The 26786-nt window shown below is 38.5% G+C and overlaps 1 protein-coding gene across 2 annotated transcripts in view; it reads left to right on the plus strand.

Moving 5' to 3' along the window:
- Nucleotides 1-1862: 1862 nt before the first annotated feature.
- The window catches only part of TACR3 (tachykinin receptor 3), a 38955-nt gene continuing 14031 nt past the window's right edge, over nucleotides 1863-26786 (plus strand). The window contains exons 1-4 of one of the 2 annotated variants that reach the window (XM_035538629.2): nucleotides 1863-1934; nucleotides 2165-2606; nucleotides 19556-19744; nucleotides 21110-21260. In XM_035538629.2, coding sequence (XP_035394522.1) covers nucleotides 2176-2606; nucleotides 19556-19744; nucleotides 21110-21260 — 771 coding nt within the window. In that variant the 5' untranslated portion in view covers nucleotides 1863-1934; nucleotides 2165-2175. Of the gene's footprint in view, nucleotides 1935-2145; nucleotides 2607-19555; nucleotides 19745-21109; nucleotides 21261-26786 lie in introns of those variants that run through there. The other variant, XM_035538625.2, reaches the window with a different exon arrangement.

Raw genomic sequence — 26786 nt, forward strand, 5'->3', positions numbered from 1 at the left:
GTGTTTCCACCCTGGGGAAACTGTTACTGCACGTGCCTTACAGTGTGCTGTTCCTGTATGTTTGCACTCTGCTGCATGCTTGGCAGTACCACGTGCAAGAAATCAGGTCCCTCTAGCCAGCACCCCACTGGTTTTGCTAGGAAAGTGCACCTGAGTTACTCAACTGCTTATTCTTCACTGTCGTCCCAAAGACGCCTCTACACATGTCTAAAGGGCAGAGAAATGCATATCATGGTTCACTGGGGAGCCAACTTAAAGAGTAGTTCAACCCACTGCAGCGGTACTACAGCTGGCACAATGCTTCTCATTATGGTATCTCATGAGAATATGGCACAAAGGCTATTAGGGAAATGGCATGCAAACTACTATTCCCTCCTTCTTACTTACCCCCAGGGAGAGGACAAAGGATACTGCGGATGGAAGATGTAGAATGCAATACAGGGAATCGTGGGATTAACTCCAGTGGCTTGCCTGTGACAAGGCCATGCACCGGATGGATAGATTCTAGATATGCTGTAGCAAAGGGTGGATTTCAGCAGAGCTTCAGAGCTTGGGGTGGGCTGCCACTTGATCGTGTCAGCTGGTAAGACCTCTGAAGAATATAGAAATGTCCATAACAGCAGACATTCAAATTAAAACTGCACTGAAGACATGACAGTTAAAGTGCAGGCACTACTTCCACTGGGTAAATAAAACAGGGAAGAAGTGGCACGTGGGAATATCTCATTTTTGTATGGAACTTTTATTAAAACAAACAAACAAAAAAGGTAGAACTTGTCATTGCTAATAGGGGTACTGAACAGTTTCCACTGCTGTCATAGCTGAAGGCTCTGATGATGACAAGTAGTAGCTCTAAATTGTTGAAGTACAGAGCAGATCAGCACTAAAACACATTTTCTCCCCGAAGACTGCAGCCTATTGAATAGCAAAGATTTGCTAGTTGAAGTCCTTTGCAGTCAACCCTTGCACAAAGTATGCAATCTTTGTGCCAGCTGTTGTTAACAAGAAAACTGATTTCTTTGATGTGAAAATATCAGGTATTACATTTACTCATTTAACTTTTTCTACCAGTATAGAAATCACTGGACATACAAATACTGTTTGCTCAAAATAATAATAGAATTAAGTGTGAAGTAAATGCAAGTAAGTAAAAAGAAGTCAAAATATATTTTTTTTTCATACACAAAAAGAAAACAAAACACTATTATTTTACCTATATTTACAAACATCTATGTTTAGGGCTGCATAATATTTCAACAAACAGCGTCTGTTGAATATGCAAACGGGTCTACAGGCACCAACATCAGTGTTGTAAGTAAAAGGTAGTCACATTTTAATTTTATAAATGTTTGTGATGGTAATTGCATATTACAGATTGCAAAGTGAAATTAGAGAGCAACAAGATGTATTTCTTTATCTGAAAGAGGTCACTGTCACAAACCTGTAATTAACAGAATGATTACAAGGAAAGCATGCACTAAATGAAAAGACAGTAGCAGAAAAGCAGATCTGGAAAGAGTTTTAATAAAAAGCAGTCTTGATCTTTTGGATGTTCAACTAAGCCAACTAATTAGCTTTGCACAGAGCAAAAAGGCTATTTAAGAAGGATGTGCAATAATGACTTAAAGAAAGGCAATATAAAACAAATCTCCACAGAAATGAGACAAGAATTCATTTCTCCCCGTGGTGCTTTCCACAGCTCCTGAAAGTGTCTGCTGCTGACAGTGAATGAAATAAAAGGGGAGGAGAGAGAACAGAGAGAAAGAGGTGTTATCTTACCAGCCGATGGAGCTTATCGCTCCACTCCCTTCATGACGCTGGCAACTCCTAAGCCTATAAAACGTGCCTTAGCTCCCGGTCCCCTTCTCCTTCAGCAAAACCAAAAGCAAGAGGTGGCTGTACAGAGGAGGAATGGGACTCTGTTCTACCCAGAGGTAGCTCTACTGATTCAGCTAGTGCAGCATTTCTAACAGTCTGAACAGCATAGCCAAAGCTTTTTCTGACAGCTCTCTCCTCCCCAGTACTTGGCTGTGCTGCCTAACTTCTTTTTTTCTTTCTTTCCTCTTATCTTTGGGGGGGATTTTGGAGGGTCGGGAGAGGGAGGTGGGAGAGACATTCCCTGAAGAAAGGAGAGGAACATCCAAGATGACTTCTGTCCCCACAGCCAACTGGAGCATGAGCAGCAGGTGGAACAGCAGCCTCGCTGCAGCGGGTGATCCCTGGGGACAGGCGCTGGGAGCCCCAGCTGGAAATGCTTCTACCCCCGTGACAGCCAACTTCTCCAATCAGTTTGTGCAGCCCTCCTGGCGCATCGCCCTGTGGTCCCTGGCATATGGCACTGTGGTGGCAGTGGCCATTTTTGGGAATCTCATCGTCATCTGGATCATCCTGGCTCATAAGCGCATGCGGACGGTGACCAATTACTTCCTGGTGAACCTGGCCTTCTCCGATGCCTCCATGGCTGCATTCAACACTCTCATCAACTTCATCTACGCGCTGCACAGCGAGTGGTACTTTGGGGAGGCTTACTGCCGCTTCCACAACTTCTTCCCCATCACAGCTGTCTTCGCCAGCATCTACTCCATGACGGCGATTGCCGTGGACAGGTGAGAAAAGAGAGGAAAAGCGCAGGGGTGAGAGACTGGGATCAGATTTGCTGCTGAAATGAAAATTCAAAGTTAACAACTATTAAGTGATGAGAGGCACAGCCCTCAATAGTTCATTGATTGTGCTCTTCTCCTTCAAGATCTCTCCCTACCACTGTTTTTCTCCCTGTCTTTGGTCCTTCTCCTTCAGCCTTTCATTTGTTTTACTCTCTTGCTTTCTTTTACAACAAATGCTCCCTCTCTTTGACTTCAGCTGCTCTCTGTGTTCCATCTTCTAGTACTAATTCTGTGACAACAGCTGTTGCTCGGGGTTTTGCTTTCCCCACCTGCCAAAACAGTATCTCTCCCTTAGTTGATGCCATCTAATTCATAATGATGAGGAGCTGTAGAGATTGCATGTGAAGGGAGGGAATTTCAAATTTCCCTCCTCTTTGTATTTCTGCATCTGGCAGAGGCATTTGCCTCCTCCTCAGAAATCACTCCAGACTCTGTTTTTAATAGCTCTCCTCACAGAAAGCTCTGAGCTGCCTGGTTCCTCCTGATTTTAACTAATGAGACTATTCAGGCTGCCATCTGTGCATACCCAGAGGTCTGTTAAGAACATGGATTCAAAGTGCTTGATTTTTTTCTGATTACTTGCGGCAAAGCAGCCTTTGAGATTGTGAAAAAAAACAGGACAGGGAAAAAACTTTACCTTTGCGCTCTTGACAGTAATTGAATAAGACAGCTGTAGTCTCCATACGGCAAAGGGGAGATAGAGTTGTCAGATTTCCAACAGAGGTGCCTTAATGGACCATCTTTCTTAGAAGATGTTGTGATTCTCCACTAGGAAATTTTCCTTTCTTTAAGATCATTTTCACACGTGCTGTGCTGGAGGGATAAGTTTACACGTGCTTCAGAAAACCAATAAATTCCTGCATTTTCATTCTGAAAAACAGATTGTTTGTACTTCAGATCTCTTTTTTTGTTTTTAGCAATGCAGTGAAATTACTCACAAAAGTCCTTTCCACATACCAAAATCATGTTATGCGTCCTACATGAAGTGACTTGGCACAGCTGCAGAACTTTCAGGTGACGGTAGTTAAGATTTTGTAAGATTCAACCCATCTTCCAAAACTTTATAAACGTCTTGTCTCCAGGTGCAAAGACTGGGAAATATGTTGCACTTTTCTTGGTGCTGTGCACAAAGACTTAACAATTTTTCGTTGGCTGTATTAATTGCAGATTTTAGGTGGCATTCTCAGCCAGATGCTGAGAATTCCTCTTCTGCAAAGCTGGAAATGCTACTGGAAATGAGATTCGTAGCAGCTCTTCTACCTCTCTGCTCTTGGGATGGGTGAAAACAGGAGGAGATCAGTGCACTTTCCTCCTGCTAGTGATGCACTGTTCCCAACTGTTACTTTCCACAAATAAAGGAGGAGGTAGTGTAAAGCCAGTGATACTATCTTTAGCCAGGCAAAGATTTCTTCCAATTCTTGCCAATTCAGGTTTAACTTAAGATTCTCACCTAGTTTGAGCTTTTCAGAAAGATTAATTTTTTTTAGTTGATGCTGAGGATTTAACTGTTGCTGCTGGAGCTGTCAGTGTTTTGGCTGAGCCAAGTTTCTAGGATGTTCTGAGTAAGGTCTTTTCATTTTTCTGACAAAAATATCAACAGAGATGTAGTATGTACCATCCTGAAAGTTCCTAAATATGCTAGGAAACTGGAAATGAAGGAGAAGTTGTTTTGTGTAATACAATTCCTTGGGATACAGAAAGATGCTTTTCTGGAGTGAGCGAAGAACAGCTCTGCTCCACGCTGACTGTTAGAAGTGCAATAATCAGATATAAATACATTGGAATGTTTTCCTTGGTTTAACAGTGTCATACACTTGATGCTCAGTAGCGAGTTAGTTACTGCTGCTACTTCCTCTGATCTATTTTTTGTCTCAAAAAAAAAAAAAGAAAAGAAAGAATCACAGCTTTCCCACCATCACCACAATTTCAAAGCTCACCTGCCCCCAGACAAAGACAATTCAAAACATTCCCTTATTCCCTTGGGGGAGCACAGTGAACAATACCCCGGCTGGTTTTAGGCAAGCTCTCTGTAGTAGTAAGGAGCCTCATTTAAGACAAACTTAAAAGCACTCTGACACTCCTTCCTGGTTCACACTGCCATTACTTTTCCTTTTATACCAAATCACATCTGATGTATTCAGCACCTTTAACCATTTCCTGGGTAACTCTCTGCAGAGTCAAGAGGAAAACTGATGGTCAAAATGAAACTTGAAAAATCTCCTTGGATGTACAGTCTGCCCTATTCCATGGCACAGATCTGCTGGGGGGATATATTTTAAAACATTGATTCCTATTTGCCTTTTGTAAAAGTTCAGCCAATGCTTCAGACAGGAGACTGTGCTTTAGTTTTGACCCAGTAAAGTCATCCTTACATGTTTATATTCATTTGAAAAAAATAATAATACTACAAATCAGGGTTAAGCTACCAAGGGAGCTGAAAGAATGGGATCACATCAGATGATTTAGCAGTAGAAAGTGTTAACATCCCAAAATACTGAAAAGTCATGGTTTGCAGCTCATCAGAAAGATTTGCTTTTTTGATCATTTTAGACCATATTAACATTCACAGAGAATGAATGAGTCACTGCGACTTTAGACATTACTGAACAGAGGTCACAGGCAGCACAATTTTCCTTTCATGCCTGATTCTGTGCATCAGGTTTCTGTAGACGATACTGTCTAAAATGTGTACACCGTGAAATTGCTGGGCTGACACAGACTTCTGTGGAGTAGGCAGTTCCTACAGTAGGATGTGGTGGGTCTGGTGCTGAGGATGAAAATATCCAAGATTACTATCCTGTCTAACATGTGGCTGCCTGGCCACTGAACACGGACTCAAATGTGTGGGTTTATTCACATTTCTGACCACCCCTTCTTCATGGTCTTCTGCTTCTTTTCCAACAGGCTGTTTGCAGTGTACTGCAAAAGTGACACAGGCAGTTTTAACCAAGGCAGCTCAAGTGTGAGAAGCAGCACAGATTTCACCCTGCACTGCTCCACAGGCAGTCATATGCTCCTTCTGCTCATGCCCAGAGCTGCACAGTGCCACAGTTACATCACTTCCAGTGGTCACTATAGTTCCTTTAGCTACCTTTTGGGGACAAACTCTTAAAATACTCCTAAAATGAACTGAGCAAGGGATAGGCTATCTGGATCCATCCATTGAAGACCCACTGTCCCATTCCTAGTAGCATTTAGTATGCAAAAAGTAGTGGTTCATGTATGCTGACATTTTATGTCCAGACCCAAGACTGTCTCTTTCTAGGACCAGCTCTAAGTATATAGGCCTAGAAAAGCTCTGCCCATATCTGAGGGCTACAGTGGAAGTTTGGAGATGTAGCAACATAGCATGAAATAGCATGCCTTCAGTAGAACATTAGTTTTTTTCTATGCTTTTTTTTTTCCTGTTATTAGCACATCTACAGAACGACTTCCTCAGTTACTGTTTTCTCAGCAATTCCACAATGACTTCTGTATTTCATTAAGTTTAACTCTTTGTAAAAGCAACTGCTGTGGAATTAAACAAGGTATTCCAACAGTGACAGTGAGTAGTTGCTGATCCTGTTCGCATCTTACTACTTCTTTCTTCCTAGTAGGTAAACAAACTTTTGAAGAACTATTACTTAGGTATTAGGTATCTTCATATGCAAAAGCACTTGAAAAGAATTATATATAAATATGCCCACAGATCATACAAATATAAATAAAATTACATTTACAATACACTGAAATTCTGCATTACTGCAAAACACCCTACAAGGCTCACTGCTGCTCAACACAGGTGAACACAGTAGCATCAAAATGGTGTGCTGGTATCAAGGTTCTAAGTAATTATTCTTTACCAATTATTGGGAAAAGAAAAAAGAAAAAAACATGAATTTCACCTAATCTTTTTAAAGATCAGAGTCTGCCAAATGTTACCCATCTATCCTAGCCCTATACTCTGAAGAAGTCCTAGCCCATTTTTCAGGTCTGCTACTTGGAGTGTCAAAGATCTTACAGTACAATAATGACAAAATAAAGTCCTATGTTAAAGAGAATTCAAGTTTCGTGGACTTTTTTTTTAATCCCAGAACTTCCCTCACATGTTGTGTTCACATAAGCTTCAGAGCTGTTACAATGTGCTGCCTCAGAGAGCCATTAATAATGACAGTCCCATAATTAACTTCAAATCAGAAGCTTATCGAAGTAAATCACCATTTTTTAAACTTAATGTACCAAAGTCCCATTATGATTTCAATAATAACTTCATCTTCTTTGGTCCTTCTGATAGAACAAAATGCACTTTTTCTTGCCCTCCACAGAACTGTGTCTGCAACTATATTTTTAGGAGGAATGAGGCTATTAAAATTAGAGCTGAGAGACAGGTACTTTGGCACTCTTATTCCTGGTACCTCAGACAGCCTGTTTAAGCAGGACTACACAGCACCATGTGGTTGGCCTGGATAACAGGTTGATATGAGGCATCAGAAAATGACGGTCTTTTTTAAAGTTTGGCAGACTCAAACAAAGAATCAAATCAACAATCAAATGATTTGCAGCAGAAGGAAAATCAGAACCTAAGAGCTATGGGCTGTACCTTCTCTTTCCCAGCACCCCTACACTCATTTTGCTGAACATGAATCAAACTCAAAATCAAATCAATCTTTCCTAACAAAATATTGGATAATTGCAGAATCTCTGTGTTTCAGAATATGACTGAGTCTTGTTATTACAGTCTCTGCTTCCTTTTGGTTGCCCTTCTCATTTCTTTTTAATAAGCTTCCTTAAGTTCTCATTGTTCCCCCTTTCTACATCAAACACTACTATAGCAGATGGTTTTGGGCCTTTATTGTTTCTTCCAAGATGTTAAAACTGGGCACACACTAACCACTATTTGAAAAATAATATTTAAGCCAGATTCTAGGCATTGTGTGAGATCATCTCAAGAGCCTCTTGTCTACTTTGGGCTTCTCCTTGTAGATACTCCACAGAGCAGTCATTAATGTTGTCTAAGCATTTAGTTTATGTCTACACCAAAGTCACTATTATCTTCTATTATTATTGCATTACCTGCTCTCACAGCTTTTCTAATCTCCTTTGGCATTTCACCATTATTACTGTAAATTAGCTGAGTGTATAATCCTAAAGTTTATTTTTTCAGTCACATTTGGAGTTTCAAACTGTAAAATTTTATATTGTTTATAAATACTTTTGCTTTATCTGACTTGATTTTAAACTATATTTAGAATTCTGTTTCATTCCTCTTAATGAATGCTCTAACCTCTTCTTTTATGAACCTTTATATTACAGTGTTAGGTTCTCCCTACCAATTTCCTAGTATATCTTTTGCATCAATATCATTATTCAAAACTTGTCGGTCTTGTTTTCTACCTTATTTCTTAGACTTCTAATATATCTACAGAAGTACACATATACATGGGTCGGTTTTCTATTTTCCAGTAACATTGCTCAATTACTAATGGTTGTTAATAATTCCTCTATATAGTCATATAGTCATTAGGCTTCAGCATAAGTAATGCGATAGATACAAGCTTGTAATAGAAGACAATTGCAAGCTGTAAGCACATGATTCAGTTTATCAAACAAAACCAGAATTTATCATGTGTACATGGTATCACTCAAATACCACCTAGGCTCTTCAAGCTCTGTAAGTGTACGCTGCCAGAAGGGCTATTGTCACAAAGCAGTACCACAAGCCCTGTAAATGAATCTGTTACTGAAATCCTGAAGTAGGCAGCTGGCACATTGAAAAATGCATGTTCTTTCCAGCAGAATACATTTTGGCATCTGGCTCTGAATGAGTTTCTATTCCTGGGATAAATTGTTCAAGGCCTTCACGTGCCTTAAACATTTTAAAACTGATAAACCTGTCAAACTGTACTTTTGCATCTTTGTTGTAGAATAACATTATCTCAATTGGTAGTTAATTGCCTGAGTGTCACCTGTCCCACGTGCTCAGAAACACCAAAGAATAGGGGAATGCGTATGTGAAATAATGACATCAAATGTGTCTAATAGGCTAGGATATGGAGTGCACAGGGCATGACAGCATGTTGTGGTCGTATGGTAGCAGCTTCAGCAAAAGACGCATGCCAAAAACATATATGCTAGTATTTGTATTGGTAATTGAACTCGTACAGGGGCATGGTACCAAGCTTTTTGTGCTTGGCTCACCACTGCACAGAGGAGGCTGAAGAAATGGCAGGAAGAAAACCTGCCCAGCCAGCTGCCGTTGCCTGCACACAGCCCAGCCCAAACAGACCTGCAGACTTTGGCCTCTCACTCCCCTTCTCTCTGAAAGTCATTCAAAGGAAAGATGTCTCAGAGAATTGATTTCCATGTACAGGGAAGAGAAGAGAGAACTTGCACTGAAAACCAGGTAGAGATGAACATAGGGATGAGAAACAAGACAGATGGGTTTCTTTCCAGGTTTCTTGTGCTTTACAAACTATCTTCCCCAGACAGAACCCCCTTATGTCTGAGACCGTTTTCATCCATAAAGATGGATGAAGGGAGATTCTATAACCTCACAATGCTGTTTTCTCACATCTGATTGTTATTTAGCTTTACCTGCCTCTGGTATCCTATAACTGTACACAAAATACCATCTGCCTTTCCCCCAAACTAAAGCTTAATGCAGTTTTTTGTCCAAACTAATGGTTGACTTTATAGTATTGCATCAGCCTTGGTCGTTGAGTATCATGAAGAGAAAAATGCAAATATATGCTTTTAAAATTATTACTATTATTTCTATTTTTACTATTACTACTTTGCCAGTCAGACAATAGAATTCAAATGGGAAATACCTTTCCCATTCTCTGGGTTCCCGGAATTTATATTTTTAGATGAATCATGCGATATTTCTGGATTCCAGTATCTAGGATGCCCTCTAAAAATATTAGTTTTCAGAACTAGAGAGAAAAAGTTGAACAGGAGAGCTTTAAGGGTTCAAAAATCAAGAGGAGAAACACAAAGGATTCTGTTTTAAATGTCATTTATAAGTACACCACATGACTTGGGGCCCTGAAATGATTTTCTTGGTTTGACAATTCTCTCTTTCTTTCTTTCTGAGAAAAGAGGTGAAATGGTTTCAGCAGAATATCCTGATCCAATTGCTACAGGATTCAGACTGTCAGAGACAGGAAAAATAAGCCATTTCTTGCTGTGGTATAAGCTCACAATGATCAAGCAAAAATACAGAACCTTTGGGTTTTTTGTCAAAATTATTGTCAGAGTTACATTATTGGTAACATACTGAGACGGCTTGGGAATAAATACAGGCACAACAGCTTTTTTTTGCTTGTTTTGCATTGAGAAAATACGCGATTTAACAAGCTGCTTCATAAAGTGCAGTGAAAAGACTGAGGTTGATAAGCCAATCTCTCCAGCAGCATAATCATATAGAGTGGTTTGGGTTGGAAGGGACCTTAAAGATCATCTAATTCCAGCCCCCAAGCAACGTTTACAACAGCAACTAACCCCAAGTCTTCCTGTCCAAGGCAGGAAACAACATCTGACAAGTTCAAACCATATGTTCAAATGAGAATTTCATTTTAGACAGTCTCTTAGGCTTAAATACATTTTTAAGTGCCCTTATCCATAGCTTAATAAAAACTATTGAAAGATACATCTGTAGTCTATTGTGGAATATAACCTGCAGCACTTTTCCAAAGATAGTTGAGGGCTTGGTTTTGTTTTGTTTTTGTTTGTTTTTCTTGAATATTATTGTCTACATACATGTATTTCTGATTGTTTAGCAAAGAAGAGACGAATTTGTATCATTCACAATATTTATGTCTGGCCAAAATAAAGTTATTTCAAAACAAATGCAGCCTACCACCCCATAGCAGGACAAGAACCTAAGTATAACTCACGGTTGGATAAACTAGGTTGGTTGTTTTGTATTACACTCATCTTTACAGTTTTAACATGGATTAAGTCAAAGTTTTAAAATGAACTATCACTGGCCTCTAAATCAATTTTAGGGATGAGAACAGAAATTTCCTAGGGATACATTCTGCTGACCACATAAAAAGACCCTGATTTTGATGGGATTTCTCCTTTGGTCTTAGCCTGCAGAAGTCATCCTAATGTAAAGCAGAAAGTTTCTCATCACAAAAGGTGTTCACACATAGGCAGATAAATGACAGCTGTAACAGGGCTGTGTGTTTTACTGTTGTGAAGTAAGGGTTCTTTATCATACATTGCACTGAAATAATTCAATTTTGATTCATAATAAATGACTCATTACCAATTGCTATAGTCAGTTAATGAACCAAGGTGTCAACAATCTTCTTATAATCTGACAGCGTCTGAACTAACTATGGAGAATGGAATAACCTATCTGTCTCCATATCTGTCCTAGCTATTCATCCTGGCAAGGAGAAAGAAAAAAGCCATTCAGATGGCAATGTCAGAAATGTAGGCAATAACAGAGCAGGCTGTGGTCTGTGCAGATGGAGCTGTTTTTTCAGACTTTGCATACAAATTGGTTCTTCATAGCCCAGGTAGATTGAACTCAAAGAAAAGGAGAAACAGAAGCTCTCCTGTCAGGAGAAGTCCCTTAGTCCAATTTATGAGAAAGACCAACGAAAACTGTTATCCCTTTTCAAAGAATATGCATAGCTATAGCATACCTCCCATAAAATCAGTTACAGACAAAAATTACACACATTGTCAATAACTGAAATGTTCCTCAAGTAGGAAGCACTTTTTAGGAGGACTCAGCCATACTGAGGAATATCATAGAATCAGATCGGCTTGGGTTGGAAGGGACCCTAGAGGCACCTCATTCCAACCCCCCTGCCATGAGCAGGGATGCCACCCACTAGATCAAGTTGCCCAAGACCTTGTCCAACCTCGCCTTGAACGCCTCCAGGGTGTTCAATACTGAATACCAGTATTCCTCTTTTAAGGGTTCTGATATGTATGATGTACCCAAAAGCAAAGCACTGGGCATTAGCCTTGATTTTACACAAACTACGGTATTACCCACAGCTTGTAGCAGGTCAGCCATTTCCCCCAAGCAGCACATGTGTCTCTGGGTAAATCAAGTCCAAGTCACCCCTTTAGGATACAGCTCACTGACCTCTCAAACCTACAAAGTGTTTGTTTATCTATCACACTGTCATATGCTCTTTCTTTATGCTGTTAGCTCTAAGGTGAACACTGCATAACAGTAACATTGCTCCTTACAGATTTTTCTGGCCATGATAAAACAGCCTTACTCAACCAAGACAGTCCTATAAAAATGCCAACAGCCATGCTTCTTGAAGAGAAAGTTAGTCTCAGTGAAGAACACGGATCACTTCCACAAGAAAAGATTGAGGACTTGCACTGGTAGGCAGAAATCAATGTAGAAGTTGCAGATTTGTTTTTCGTCAATCAAAAAATGCCTCTAAAATCTCACCGTTCATTCAGTCTCCTTTAATCTACTCTACCCACCTTACAGAGACATTTTATAAGACTTTCAATGACCATGTTTTAAATAACGGACAGGGAATCACAGCAATTTCCGTAACTAAGTTTCTTAATTACCAGTTGATTCCAAATGCAATGATAGGAGACAAAGCTTCAAATCAGCTATTTTTAGGGAACAACAGCATCTGTGTGTTCATGAAGTGCACTCTGCTATCTGCCATTGACAAGCCACTTATATGCATGCATTATCATTTTCTCTCAGTCTCTTCCTTTGCCAAATCCCTGTAGCAATCCCTCCCTTTGACAAATTTCCTGTTACAATCTGGGGCTGAACTGATGACTTCTTTCTCCATTTGATTTTATAAACACACTGTAAACAGGTGAAACAAATCACTTACGATGACTAAAGGATTCCAGCTGTATCTCCAGATGGGAATTTGTAGGATCCAGTTTTGAATGCAGCATTTTTTGTAAGTGTCCAATGTATTTTTGCAACAATTTTCTAAATAATGTGTTAAAAGGGAAAATTTTCCTGTCTGTATTAACCAATGCATGCATTCTTACAAAAAGCTAAATTAGGATTATTTTTTACCTTCTACTGTCAGGACCATAATACACAAATTTAGGATGATTTTATAGTACTTAACCAGCTACCTGTCTCTCATGTTGTTTGCAAACTGTAGCAAGCACACAGCTACATGATTATGCTGTCATTATAAACAGTAATTTAAAGGGTTTACCAATGTTATTCAAATGAGGATTGTTTTATGGTTTCAGAGAAAACAGATTTTTTTTTTATTTGACAAACCTAAGAAACAAGTACCAAACAGTAAATTGTGGACTTCAGCCAAACTGAGCAGATCTGAAAGAAACTTGATCTTTCATAACCCTAGCAGATAAAAAAACAGTCTTGAAGGAAGGGAGCACTGCAGCAAGCACATCATCATGCGCCAGCCGCTACACCTTGCAGCCTGACTGATTTCTCATCAAGTTCAATGGAAGGGCTCTTGGTGACTTCAGCAGTAATTAGCTAGGAACAAAGAGTAACACCAGTCAAAGCTGAAAGAAGAGTGATGTCAGTGGGATATATTGTGATCACAGAAAAAAAAATAAAAAAAGAAAAGGCTAGTGATCTAGTGATTAAAGTGCTACCTAAAAGTTCTTTAGAGAATGCACACGCTCAGAACACAGTGCAGACGTTGAATAATTGAGATTCTTCCAAGTGTTGGCTTGAATCTCCACCTGCACATATTTACATTATTAAATTTCTAAATGTGCATAGTCCATTTTATAATTACCTTGCAAGTGTTAGTGTTTATGTTGGATAGGGTAATAATGGTTTTTGCTTATAGTGATAAATGAGCATAATAAGATAATTCTTCTCAGTTGATATGTACTATAGATTCAGCTCCAACCCCCCCCCCCCTTACTGTGTGGAACAAGCTATCTGTGGCATTATTACCAGCTCCTTCTGGAGTAAGAAAGCATCAGAAGTCCAATCCTGAAACTGAAGATCTCAGTGAGAGACTGAACAATAAAAGTCCAATGACTGCAAAGCAAATGGGCACAGCAACTCACTGAATAATATTTGTGTGGCTACAGAACCTTGTTTCAGCAGTGTAACCAGTCTTCGGTTGCTTGTAGTCATCATAAATCATCCTTCAGTGATGTGGCTATCACCACATTTTTTTCTCCCAACCCAAATTCTTTCTTTGCTTCTCCTCTTTCTAATTTCCTGACATTCTTGTTTCACTTCTATTCCTATACATTTGCATTCAGCAGCTTGTTCCCTACCTCCGTTCTTTTGCTTTTGCTCCAGATCCTGTATCTTATCATTCTCCCTTTTATTCCTACCCTCCTCACACAATCCTGTTTCTAGTAGATTTTAAACATCACCATTCAGTCAACAATTCAGACAGAATTTCTGGTGCTCTTCCTTGTAACTGGCACTTCGGCATTTGTTTCTGGCACTTTGCCATATGAAATGTATGAAAGTATATGAACTACAGTAAAGAAGTGAGCCCTAATGATATAGCTACACCATGGAAGAAGAAAGGCAGTTGTCAGCCATGTGTAACTGGATGGTATAGGTGCAATATCCTGCATCATACAGACACATTATCCCACAGTTAGCCTCCTCACCTTCACTCATTTTCCAAGCAACACCTAAGCACAGCACCTCTAGCCCATTCTAGCAGGAGCTTTCATTCTTGATATGTGCTTGCAGCCCAGAAAGCCAACCGTATACTGGGCTGCTTCAAAAGAAGCACGGCCAGCAGGGCGAGGGAGGTGATTCTCTTTCTCTACTCAGAGCGTCCTGGAGTTCTTTGTTCAGCTCTGGGGGCCCCAGCACAAGAAGGACATGGATGTATTAGAGCGAGTCCACAGGAGGACCACGAAACAGAGCAAAGGGCTGGAGCACCTCTCCTGTGAAAGCAGGCTGAGGGAGTTGGGGTTGTTCAGCCTGGAGAAGAGAAGGCTCCAGGGAGACCTTATGGCAGCCTTCCAGTACCTAAAGGGGGCCTTCAGGAAAGCTGGGGAGGGACTCTTTGTCAGGGAGTGGAGTAACAGAACAAGGAGTAATGGTTTTAAACTAAAAAAGTGTAGATTTAGATTAGATATTAGGAAGAAATTCTTCACTATGAGGGTGGTGAGGCACTGGCACAGATTGCCCAGAGAAGCTGTGGCTGCCCCATCCCTGGAGGTCCAGGCTGGATGGGGTTTTGGGCAGCCTGGTCTGGTGGAAGGTGTCCCTGCCCATGGCAGGGGGTTGGAACAGGATGGTCTTTAAGGTCCCTGCCAACCCAAACCTTTCTATGATTCTATGAAACACCCCAGCAAAAATGAACACAGAGCAAAGGCAAGGGCCAATTGAAAAAATAGCGACTGCTCCTTGAGGAGATAGACAAACAACTCACACCTCTCAATACCAGAAACGGCTAGGTACCATTTCCAGCAAGAAAAATTATCATCAAGAGGGGGTAAGCTTCCTTCACAAATGACAGCTAACAGTTTGAGAAGGACTCATTTCTCTTTTAGGCATCTTTTGGCTACATAAATTAACATCTGGAGACAGCTCAGCAACTCAGATATTTTTTAAATTTTGACTGACAATAATTTTCCCTAGAAAAACACTACCAAACTCATATGACAAAATTTGAACAAATGTAACAATTGCAGCTATAAAGCAATATCTCACTATGTTAATTAAGCAATTTTGTTTCTAAGAAAAGCCACTCAGGGAACATTAGATACTTAATTGTAATTGTTAGTCTACTAGTAAATTAGAATAAAACAGATTTGTTATCAAAGGTTCAGTAACGGAGAGTTGTCAATACTCTCTGGTCACCTAAGCCTGTCCTACACGAAGGTGTTATTGAAGGAATACTCAAGGCTCCTCCACCTCCTTCCCATTTCATTTTGTTTGTTAGAATGACTGACTGCTATGTTTTTGTAATCCATTTTCTGCAAAAGCTAGGCAGTTATCTCATCACTCAAACTTCATCAACGAAGACAAGCAGAGTGCTTTTCTTCTGATCCCTGTCCTTTGGTTTATCTCGCTCAGATAGCCAACAGCTAAAATTTCTATTAGCACAGCTGCATGAGTCATTTCACACAAACAATCCAGCACTTTAAAGGGCAGTCACCAGACAGGGAGGTATAACAACACAATTTTATCTTAGCCAAAGAGAAGTATTGTTGGTACCTACTGGGAATAAGAATAATATATCTGGGAATAAGAGTAATTTGGACGTAATAAACATCTGACAATAGTACATAAAATAGTGTCAATCTGCAATGTGAAGAAAACTAGCAATGGAAAGGAATGATTCCAGGCTGGGAGGAGCTGCCTTAAGAGTCATACAGGCATATGAAAATGATGACTTGTTTATGGGTTACCACCTACTGCAGGTACAGATGATCAAGCACTTTGGACAGTATATGGCAACCCACACTCAAACTAGACCAGTTTGAGAGTCGGGATTCATGACTACAAAGTTATCATTACCAGGTTGGGAGAGAGGAGGATGGAACTAAGGGGTACAGGGTAACAATCCAATTGATGCGTATTTTCATGAGATCTGCTACTATTTGAGGACAAAACACCGAGCACTAGAATAATTTCCTCATAAAGTTAGTATGCAATACCAAAAGCATTGGCTTTAGCTCCCCCCTCCCCCCCAAAAAAAAAAAAAAAAGAAAAAGAAAAAAAGAATAGGCTTGAAATTCTAGATATGGAAATTGAGGATTCAGAACTGAAGTTGTTTTCGATCACTCTGTTTCTGACAGCATCATTTAGATGTTTTAAGGTATTAGCATAGTTAATGCTATCAGGGGCTGAATGCCACAATGATGGCAGATGTTGGATTTATCATGTGTTTGATGGTTAACCATAAACTGAGGGATTTTTTTTGCTAAAACACATGTCTATACTATAATTACCTGTCTCTCAAGTATGAAATTTTCAAAAAGTAGGAATATCTTAACTGAAGTTTTTTTGCCATAGAAGGTAAATATAGATGCAAAAGATTACTTGCATGTTTTTTTATCCAGAGCATTTCTACTATAAATATTATTTTTAGTGGCTTGTACTTAAAGACTTGGGCAAGTCTTACATGTGTAATGTAACAATGAGGACAAATCAAAATCACACCTTCCTTTGTTTTAAATGAGTAACTGTAGTAGATCAGAGTAGATCAGTAGATCCAGAAAAAGGATTGATTCAAATCAATGGAAGCTTCTCCACTGATTTCAATGGACTTCAATTCAAACCCTTCCTAAAAATCTAGCAAACTCTATGAATTTGGATGTGAATAGACCCAAGCAATCACCTACCACTATAAGAAAGGTTTTCATGATCTAAAGCTGAAGGCAAAGATAAGAACACAAAAAGTAAACGTCATGAATGGCTTTGAAAATATTATGATCTATGAATGCCCAAAGGACAAATATAGACAAGAAAAATAACAGTAATCACATATAGGTGTCACTTTGGAAGAGGATCTTCTAATTCAACCTTACCTACACTCATTACCTATGAGCATAAATTGGTGTTATAACTTCTAAGCCCCACAGCAACACGTAAAGTCTCAACAATAGAAAAAAATATACAAATACAATGAGAAAAAGTGATTCTCTTCCACACTCTTTGATACCTTCAGGATACAGTATTGCCATACAATGCTTTTTAATGCGTACATAATTTCCCATTAAAAAATAAATAAACCTCTGGATCTATCCCACTCCATCTTTATATGAGATAGAAATGTACAAAAAGAGTAGATGAAGAATCATAGTACTACTTATTGCAATTTCTTTAGAAGGTATAAATGACACGAGGAGAGAAGCAGTACTGGAAGGAGGTGAAAATATTTTATCTACACACGTAGGCAGGAACAGGTGTAGTTTGATTTTCTAATTGCACTTAAAACCTGAAACAGACAGGGAAAATGAGAGTAACCAGGCTAGAAGACTGGAGACCTACAGTGAAAGCCAAGACAAAGTCACAAACAAGAGGGCCTTTGGGAAACCCCTGATATACTCCAATAATCTTGTCAAAGATGATCAGATAACTAGACACGTACTGTGAAAGAGCGTAGAAGTATATGGGCCATAATTATTCCCTGGTAGTGAGTTTGTTTCTTCCTGAATCACTATTAATCTCTGTGACTGATGACAAACTGTTGAAACTAATCCAGGCATTCTCCTAGAATTTTGTAAAACTGTCAGTAGTGAAAAATTCAAGCTGGTTTTCATATTCATCACGGTTTCCTGCCTGCTTCAGGTGTTTTCATACTATATGAAAACAAACAAACAAACACAAGGAAACACAGAAAAGAGTATTTAAAATTTGTTTTCTTTTGACTTGTCCTAGTTTTTTCCTCAGGAGCTTCTTACAATATCACCATTCTAGTTCTGATTCCAGAAACACAGTGTACAATGTCTATGCTATCAATGACTGCAGAAGGCAGATCTCCAGTCTCATGAATAAGCACAGACACATTGAATACTTCCATGGAAATATGTTGATTTAAACTGCTGATCTGTTAACTCCTACATTCACTCACAAAGAGCACTGCATTTCAATATTGAATAGAAAGATTTTTCTAATATGCCTGGGGAACCCTCTGGCTCTGGAGCAAAACATAAACGTAAAAACAATTTATTTGTGTTTCTTTTGGAAAGCATTAGTGTGTCAGATTAAAAACCATGTAGTTAGTTATTCAGTATGCTCCTTCAGTATACATATATTTATGTGTACATAACAGTGTACGTAACTGTTGTGTGTATATAACAGTGATGCAGACAGTATCTCCCTAGTTTTACAGAAGTACACAAATTTCTCTAAATGTGATTCTGGTTGATACTTAACAGTATTCTTACCAACAGTGGAAAGAAATTGGGAACTGTTTCTGTTTAACTAAAACTATTAATAATTTGGCAGGTCATTATTTGGTCATTGATAAATGAAACAACATAGAGTGATCAGGGAAGTTGGTTGAAAAGATGTCAATTTAGGGTTGAGTCTAAAAATCGAAGCAGTAGTCATAGTAAGAAAATATAAAAAACATGGAGTTTGTGGTACGAAGTATGTAAAATACAAAACCTCTGGGTCTCCTGCATTCCTTGCATCCGTACAGAGATCAAAGGACAGAATGCAAGATGTGCTTTTCTCTTACTGTCTGTCTTGATGTTTTTACTCTCTTTTAACCTTTAAAATTGTAATCATTTAGAGTAATATTTTAATTATTTTACATGTTCTTCTAAAATTATTGATATACATGGATTGCCAATACAATCATAGGGCAGCAATAAGAATGCTATCCCTCCCTAGAACATGGGAACTGAGAAAGCAAATGAGATGTTTTCATGCTTTATGCATATATTTCTCTTGATGCTCTTATCCCTTCTTCACTACCTGAGGCAAAGCTCATATGGTTCCTTTCTACATCTGTGTATGAACCAGCTGCAGCCTGGGGTTCTTTGGCCAATGATCTGAAGTCAGTCAATGTCTACTGAACAAAATGCATGAGAACTTACGAGGTTCCTGTAGCTACTCGACAGATGACTAATAATCCTGACAGCCTGGCTGTTAATTTTTAATTAGAGATAAATCCTGTATTATGTAGCAGAGTAAGAGAGGATCCAGATGCCTTGTTGCTTTTCAGTCAGGTAGTTCTGAATCCTGCAGTAGCAGGATTACTAACTCTTTGAGATATTGTTGTTCTATTAGTATACACATGGTTGGCCAGGTGTCCCACAGTTTTCAGAAATTCAGTGAGCCTTTTGTTTCTTCCAGCATTGCCTGCAAGGTAGCTGAACCACCCAAACAGCACAATGCCATCAGAACTCATGGAAGATAAATATCTCTGCTTTTATCCTTCTCCCAGTCCTAAGCTTTGGTTGATTCTAGATGCACGCAAATCTCTGAAGGTTCCTTATGCACAGGTTTTTGCTTTCTTTTACAGGTACATGGCCATTATTGATCCCTTGAAACCCAGGCTCTCTGCAACTGCTACCAAGGTGGTCATTGGGAGCATTTGGATTTTGGCTTTCCTGTTAGCCTTTCCTCAGTGCCTCTACTCCATAACCAAGGTGATGCCTGGGAGAACTCTTTGCTATGTAGCATGGCCAGGTGGTCCAAAACAGCATTTTACGTAAGCTTTTGTTCCTTTACACTTGTGCATGGTGATGTCTACACTTGCAATGGATGCTACACAGAGAATAACTAACAGCATCAGTCATTGAGAGCAGGCCTTCTAAGCTAGGAAGATAGTGCATTTAAGTGATAAGTGGAAAAAAAATATTTATTCTCTTCCATGAGCATTTTCCATTCCATGCCGCAATGTTTACCATCACTGCCTCACTTAAAATTACTACTTCTATACAGACAGAGTTAGTCAGAAATGGGTACAGAATTTCCAATTCAAAGCAAGCTTCCAGTTTATCCTAACAGGAAAACAAGCATTTCCAGTCTCTCCTTGTCATAATCAGATTTTTTTCCTCTGGTTCTTTTTGTGAGAGGTTTGGATCTTCACGCCTTATTCTGTTACATTATCACAATTACTTATCTCAAAAATCAGTTTGGATAAGAAAACTGTAAATCTTGTAATTCACTCCAGTTTCTGAAAGTGTAGAATAACAGCCACTTAAATTGAATATATTCTCTATTTGTCCCTCTGGCAGAATTAGGAATAAGCGGTTATCTAGGCACAGAAACATCATTTGCCCTTTCATGTCCTCATTGGTATTTAAGATGAACTCTGTGTCCAAGGCTGAAAACCTGTGCAACCATACATCATTGAATTTGACCTTTCTTCTTCCTTTGGGCAGGTGAAAGAGGCCCTGATCATATATAATTTTTATCACTGTAGGAGCCATCCACAGGTATTTATCTTTAGGGCAGTAAGGCCACTCTCAGAGACAGCTGGGGATTCTTCACTGATCATTCACTGGGATTTCATGAGAAGATGGCATTTAACACGGACCTAACAGGAGGCAAAAGAAATTACCTTTCTTTACCAATGTTTAAATCAGCAGAGATGCCGATATTGCACAACAGATACGGCATGTGAAGTACATGTACAGAGGACGCTTATCAGTGTCTTTGTATAAAACTGGCATTTCAATATTGGTTTTCTTCTTTCATTTATGGTCAAGACTAGACCTCAGAACCCTTAGCTTCCCCTTAGGATACTTGACTGTGGAATAAATAAATCAATTCAGCTAGCGATGGACAAAGGTAACTTATTCTGCAGTCAGTAATCATGACTACTATAGAGCCATTCTTAATCTATGCTAGTACAAGTTCAGAATCAGAGCTAGAGACCCCAGAAAGCACTTGCATTAAAATGTAAATAAATTTGCAGTGCAATTCAAGACTTTTTCAAAAAGACAGTGAAAGCACCAAGGACTAGCCAATCAATATAAAACATGCTTCGCGTTACAACAGCACTTGACTTTTAGCAGCCCATTCCATCAGCTCTGAAAGCACTTATCAGCTTAATGCTTTTTCATTGCAGGTATCATGTCATTGTGATTGTGCTGGTCTACTGTTTCCCACTGCTTGTCATGGGCATCACTTATTCCATAGTGGGAATTACTCTCTGGGGAGGAGAAATACCAGGCGACACATCCGACAAATATCATGAGCAACTCAAAGCTAAGAGAAAGGTACCGTTCCATTAAACCTCACTAAGTGAATCTTAATAACATCATCTGCAGTTGTGTTGCAAAGTATTCCAGTATTTTCTTTCAGAAACGTAAAGTGATTAGAAATAACAGTCATAAGAGATCTACTTCAATAAAAAAATGTTTGACAAGTTGTCTTCTATGTTGGCTAGTTGTTCTAACTTCACTGTTCCTCATTAAATAAAAACATTTGGAATTTAATTTCATATTCCCTATCTAGTGACATGTAAGTGTGTCTGATATTTGGAAACGAAGCCCAAATTCTTAGCCTTTATAGACCTAAAATACTTAGTTCTGAACAATGGATTAGCAAACCATTAGCTCAGATTCTCACCCTACTGAAAAAACAGTGAATCTTACTGTAATTTTCAATACATTAAGGACCATGCAGCTTTGAGATGAGTACTGATCAGCCTGTTCATATTTAATGTTCTAGGTTTTACATAAATACCTATTGGTGAGAAATACACAAAACTATTTTTTCCAGTATTTTTTCTGTTAACTTATTTGACTGTAAATATTGCCTAGTCTAACAGGACTGTGGATTACTAATGACCTGATCATTTGCCTATTTCCAATTCACATTTCATGATGTTTCAGAGCTATGAAGGCTTCTTTCTTATATCTTTTTCTTAACTGCACAGGAAAAATATTTTAAAAGCAACAAAATGTAGAGCAAACAATAAGCAAGCCCTTCTGCTTTTTATTTCTAACAATTTTTCATACTACAACACATTTAACTTTTAGGATTTGTAAAAATGTTACCCAAACATGGAGTCTAACTTGCCAGTGATGAGCATATTTTCAAATGCCCACTTTGAATCATGATACCATTAATATATTTGAACCTGTTGTATATGCCACCATATTGCAGCATTAGCAGAATGCAACTTGTTGGGTCCTGGGACAAGAGGAAATTTTCTGTCAATACTGAGGAACATTGATGTTTCCATTTCTTTCAGGACACTGCCAGGAATATGAAAGTGTTTATTTCCAGATACTATACTTGTTATTATGACAGAGCATACATGAAAGATTAGGATTTTCTCATTCATACTTCTTCATACTCATAAGAGACATACAAAAGGCTCTATACCAAGTTTCAGTTTTCACAATAGTAGATGTGCCTAGACATCTTCACTGTATGACACCCAGTGCTTCCCATGACACCAGAAGTGGTATTTATTTTGGACTTCATGTAGCTCTTTTAAGAGGGCAAAGTGTTAGCCTCTCCATAGGAAGTGATTATATTATCACTACTATTGTGTTGTAATAGTTCAAATATATTTTGGTATGTGAACTGAGAGGAAATGATGAAAAGTCATCACGGAAAACTAATCCATATGCTTTGAATATATGCCCCAAGGTTAAACTATTAGACTCATTTCCAGAAATACTGAAAGCATGTCACAAGATCAGCATTTTAGTCCTTAACATTATCAATAAAAGTCCAATATTATCATTACAGTTTTTGCCATGCATGTTATCCCTTACCAAAAGTGTATTTTCAAAGTTACGGAATGACCTTTTCTAAAGAACACAATCAGAAATAGTTTTCACTGGTCAATTAACTGTTATTACCAACACTGCCCTTTCACCCATTGAAAAAAAGGAAGAAAATACTCAGTGGAGGGTGCCTGGGGTCTGATTGTGAAGACAAGCTGAGGAATCATTTTGTGTAAGAGATACAGTTTGCAAAAGCAAGTGTGGAAAGCGGTATTAAAAGCAGTAACTATTAAAAGCAGTAACTTGTAGAAGCAGAAGATCCCAGAACAGGAGCACTTTTTATCATAATAACCAAGTAAAATAAACATCTTATGTCATATACACTAAAGGTCTCTGAAGACAAAATTTGGCTCTTAATATGGTATGAAATGTCCAATTAAATCACTTGAATAGTTTTAAAACAGCACTCCTTAAGAACTCTAAATATATGCAAGAGAAGGAGTCCTTAATTAAAGCGTTTTAAGTGTGAGAGTATTGGAATTCATGCCTTCAACCCATGCAACTAGGGGATTAAATTATGCGCAGATATATTGTAACTGCATCTCTGACTTCACTGGCAGAGCTCCATGGCAGCTCTTCAGTTCCACTGCTGTTCTCTTCAACAGGATTTATGAAATAACTCATATTTGGAAAGATGAATTACAATTGGTCATTCAGGGTGATAAACTAATAGACTAGAATCCAAATAAAGTTATCACTCAGCCAGCCTCTGATAACAAAGCTATGGCTTTTCTTTTATTCGAACAAATAAACCATCTATTTTTCCTCCTGTTTTGTATGCAGGTGTCTAAGCATATGAAAAGTCTGTACTGGCTGCACTTACTACAGAGGAGAACTATAAAGTAGCAGACTGTATCTTCCATGTTACGCAATGATACAGTGCAAAGCATGTTTGATTAGGATTGTTTGAAAAGGTATTTGGTGTTAACAAGTTAGTGAACATTCCATGTAAGACCTTTTAAAGAAACTGAGTTTGCCAAGAAAAGATTTGAAGGTTGAGAAAGTTGTTAATATAGTCTCATCATTTTGTCTATGTGATGGTGCAAGGCACCCTGAATTCTTCTGAAACCAACCACAAAGAATAAAGAATTCAAAGAATTTCATTCCACACTATACAGGTTGGACAACAGAAAGTCATACTTAGTCAGGGGGTCAAAGATTTCAATTTTTTAGAAATTCAGGAGTGGATAGGAATGATAAGATTAGTGTGAGGAAACATTTTGGGAGGAGCTATTTCATGACAGAAACTGATTATCTACCTTTCATCCAATTTGCCAGTTCAGGGCTAGACTAAGCATTACACCAGTGGCTTCAGATCTCAGTCCATTATCAGTTACTTTCTGTCCTAATTCATGCTCCAACATTTGAACCACTTTTTTTTTCCTCTTCCTCTTCATTTTCTTTTTCCTTTTCTTTGACAGATCAGATGTCTCATAGACTGACTCATTTAAGACGCTAATGTGAGTCTTTAGAACTTTCAAACATCCACCCACTACATGTGGGGACTTTGCAGACTTTAACCCTTCTTAAAGCTCCTGGCACGATATTGACTGATCTTCAGCTACTTTATTCTCCTGTAACTCCCATTTTCAAAAGATAGAGTTATAATTTCAATACTGTTATATATAAAGGAAGTTTATACATGTCTCATAATGTTGCTATCAGCTTTACTAGGCCAGTGTTCTTCACATTCAAGGCAGATGTAGACCTGCCCTTAGATATTGTCTCCCCACTGTTTTTTCTATCTAACTTTTATTCCAATCCCTCTCCAGAGTTTACTTAACCTATAAGAGGGAATAATTATGTACAGTAAATCAAACTAATCAGTTACTGTCTTTGTCACAAGATACAGTTCTGATAAAACTTTTCCTGAAAAAATGTTTCCCAACAGAAGATACCATTGTTTTGACTCAACAGGAAGAATACGGAAGAACAGACAACACTCTTTTAATTTTAAATCTTACCTTTACATTTCTCCTTACTTCTGTTAACTTCATGATAATACTTCACTGTGCATCTGTTTTGGCAGTGTTCATGATTCCTCCATAATTATGCCTCCTCTTGTATTCTTTGCTTCTCCTGACACAGTCAGGTGTCATCTCTGCTTCTTACTGCAATGAAGATTGAATAAAAATCACATTTTTCCAACATCAAAACTATTTTGTAAATATGCATGTAAATAAGAAAAAATACATTTACGAGTGACTCACACTATTACAGAAAGCATTAAAGAGATGGTCAAGTTTACCAGCCTAGCTATATAAGAAAATTTGCAAAGCTTTGTATATATTTTTTGACATAAGTAGACATCCCGTATCAATTTACAGTCAAATGTATCTATTTAACCAGTTAATACAGTATATTGAACACAGTGGAGGAGAAAATGAAGAAGTGGAAAACTTGAGACTGCCATCTGAAAAGAAAAATATGTTGAAATCAGTGTGGAACTGTAAAAATAATGATGTCAGGGGAGCCAAAACAGTCACATGTAAATTGAAAAGTCACTGAAAATTACTATATGGGAAGCTTTTAGTAGATAAACAGGAATAGCCAGGTGAAGTGTTGGAAGGACTACAAATAAATACTACAGAAAGACATCTCGACAATTTTAAAGAATTTTTGGAAACGAATACATGGAATATTCCCCTTTTTCACAGACTACAGAAGTAAACAACAAACAGGATCTGAACAAATGGTCTCTGTAAGAATCAGTATGTGGTGTGAGCACTTCACACGTAGTCATTCACACTTATTTCTCTGTTTTGGGCATGTTCCTCCCACCCCCCCACCCCCCTTTCCCCCCAGATTTAGAGATTTCCCATAGAAGGGCAACTAAAATGATCAAGGGTATTATGAAGAGAGACTTAAAATGGCTCAGACTTCTCATTTGGAGAAGAGGCGGCCACGGGCTGAGATGATCTGGGTTTACAGACTCATGAAGGTCTTGGATAAAGTGACTGAAGAACTGTTGATCACCATATCCTGAAATGCAAGAACTAAAAGGTGCCCAATGAAACTAGTCAGACAGCAGTTTGAAGCAGGTAAAAGAGAGAGAGTAATTCATTTGTACAGAGCTTCTATCCTTACAGACGCTATGATATCAGAAGGTTCAGAAAGGGATTAGTCAAATTAAAAATTAATAAATTCATAGATACAGAAAGAAGGAAGCAGGGATCCCCCCTCCTCTAATACAGTTCTGGATGCTGGGACAGTATTAGTAAATGGAAGATGGAAAATGGTTCATGGGATCTCCCCAAACAAGCACCTAGGGTAATGGACAACTGTCCTATCCAAGAGGGACTGTCTTATGTCCTTATGCTTCTGTTTTAAATAGTAGTACAGCTATTAAAGTTCAGCTGTTAAAGTTCAGTTATTCAGCACATTATTCCTGGCTTCTCACTGAGTTTCAGTGTAACTAAAAAGGCAGACTTCTTTTTTTAAGCACATACAAATACATGACATGAAATTATTTTAATATACATTTTTTAATCAGTGGATGAAGTAAGAAAAAGTCTAGTTGGAAATAATGATACTTTTGCTGACATTAAATGGCAGCTGACAAGGGCACAATGAAAGAAAGAAGATAAACTGTGTCAGGGTGGTGTAGTTTATTAAGGGGCAGATTTTGCTAAATTAGAAAGAAAAAGCAAGAGTCAAAGCCCAAAACATTACGGTATAGCATCAAAACTGGTGGAACACTGAAGAAGCTACAAGCACCTGCTAAGGCTGACAAAGACAGGAAAAAACAAGACCATACTCATAATCTAAAGTTTAGTCACCAAAAACAGGTGATGAAAACATCACACTGAACTCACATATCACATGGTAAGTAATTCTGAAATTAAAATCTTTATTATTAACACACAACCACTAAGTCTAGACAAACAGACTACTTAGGTACCAACCTGTTCATAAAAGTTCACAAAGATTGCATTCAACCATAAAAAAAAAAACCTCTGACATTGTGAATCCAAGTAGTTGTCTTGCATGTGACTCCCTATT

The sequence above is a fragment of the Cygnus atratus genome, chromosome 4 (genome assembly GCF_013377495.2).
Source record: "Cygnus atratus isolate AKBS03 ecotype Queensland, Australia chromosome 4, CAtr_DNAZoo_HiC_assembly, whole genome shotgun sequence".
Classification (NCBI taxonomy): domain Eukaryota; kingdom Metazoa; phylum Chordata; class Aves; order Anseriformes; family Anatidae; genus Cygnus; species Cygnus atratus.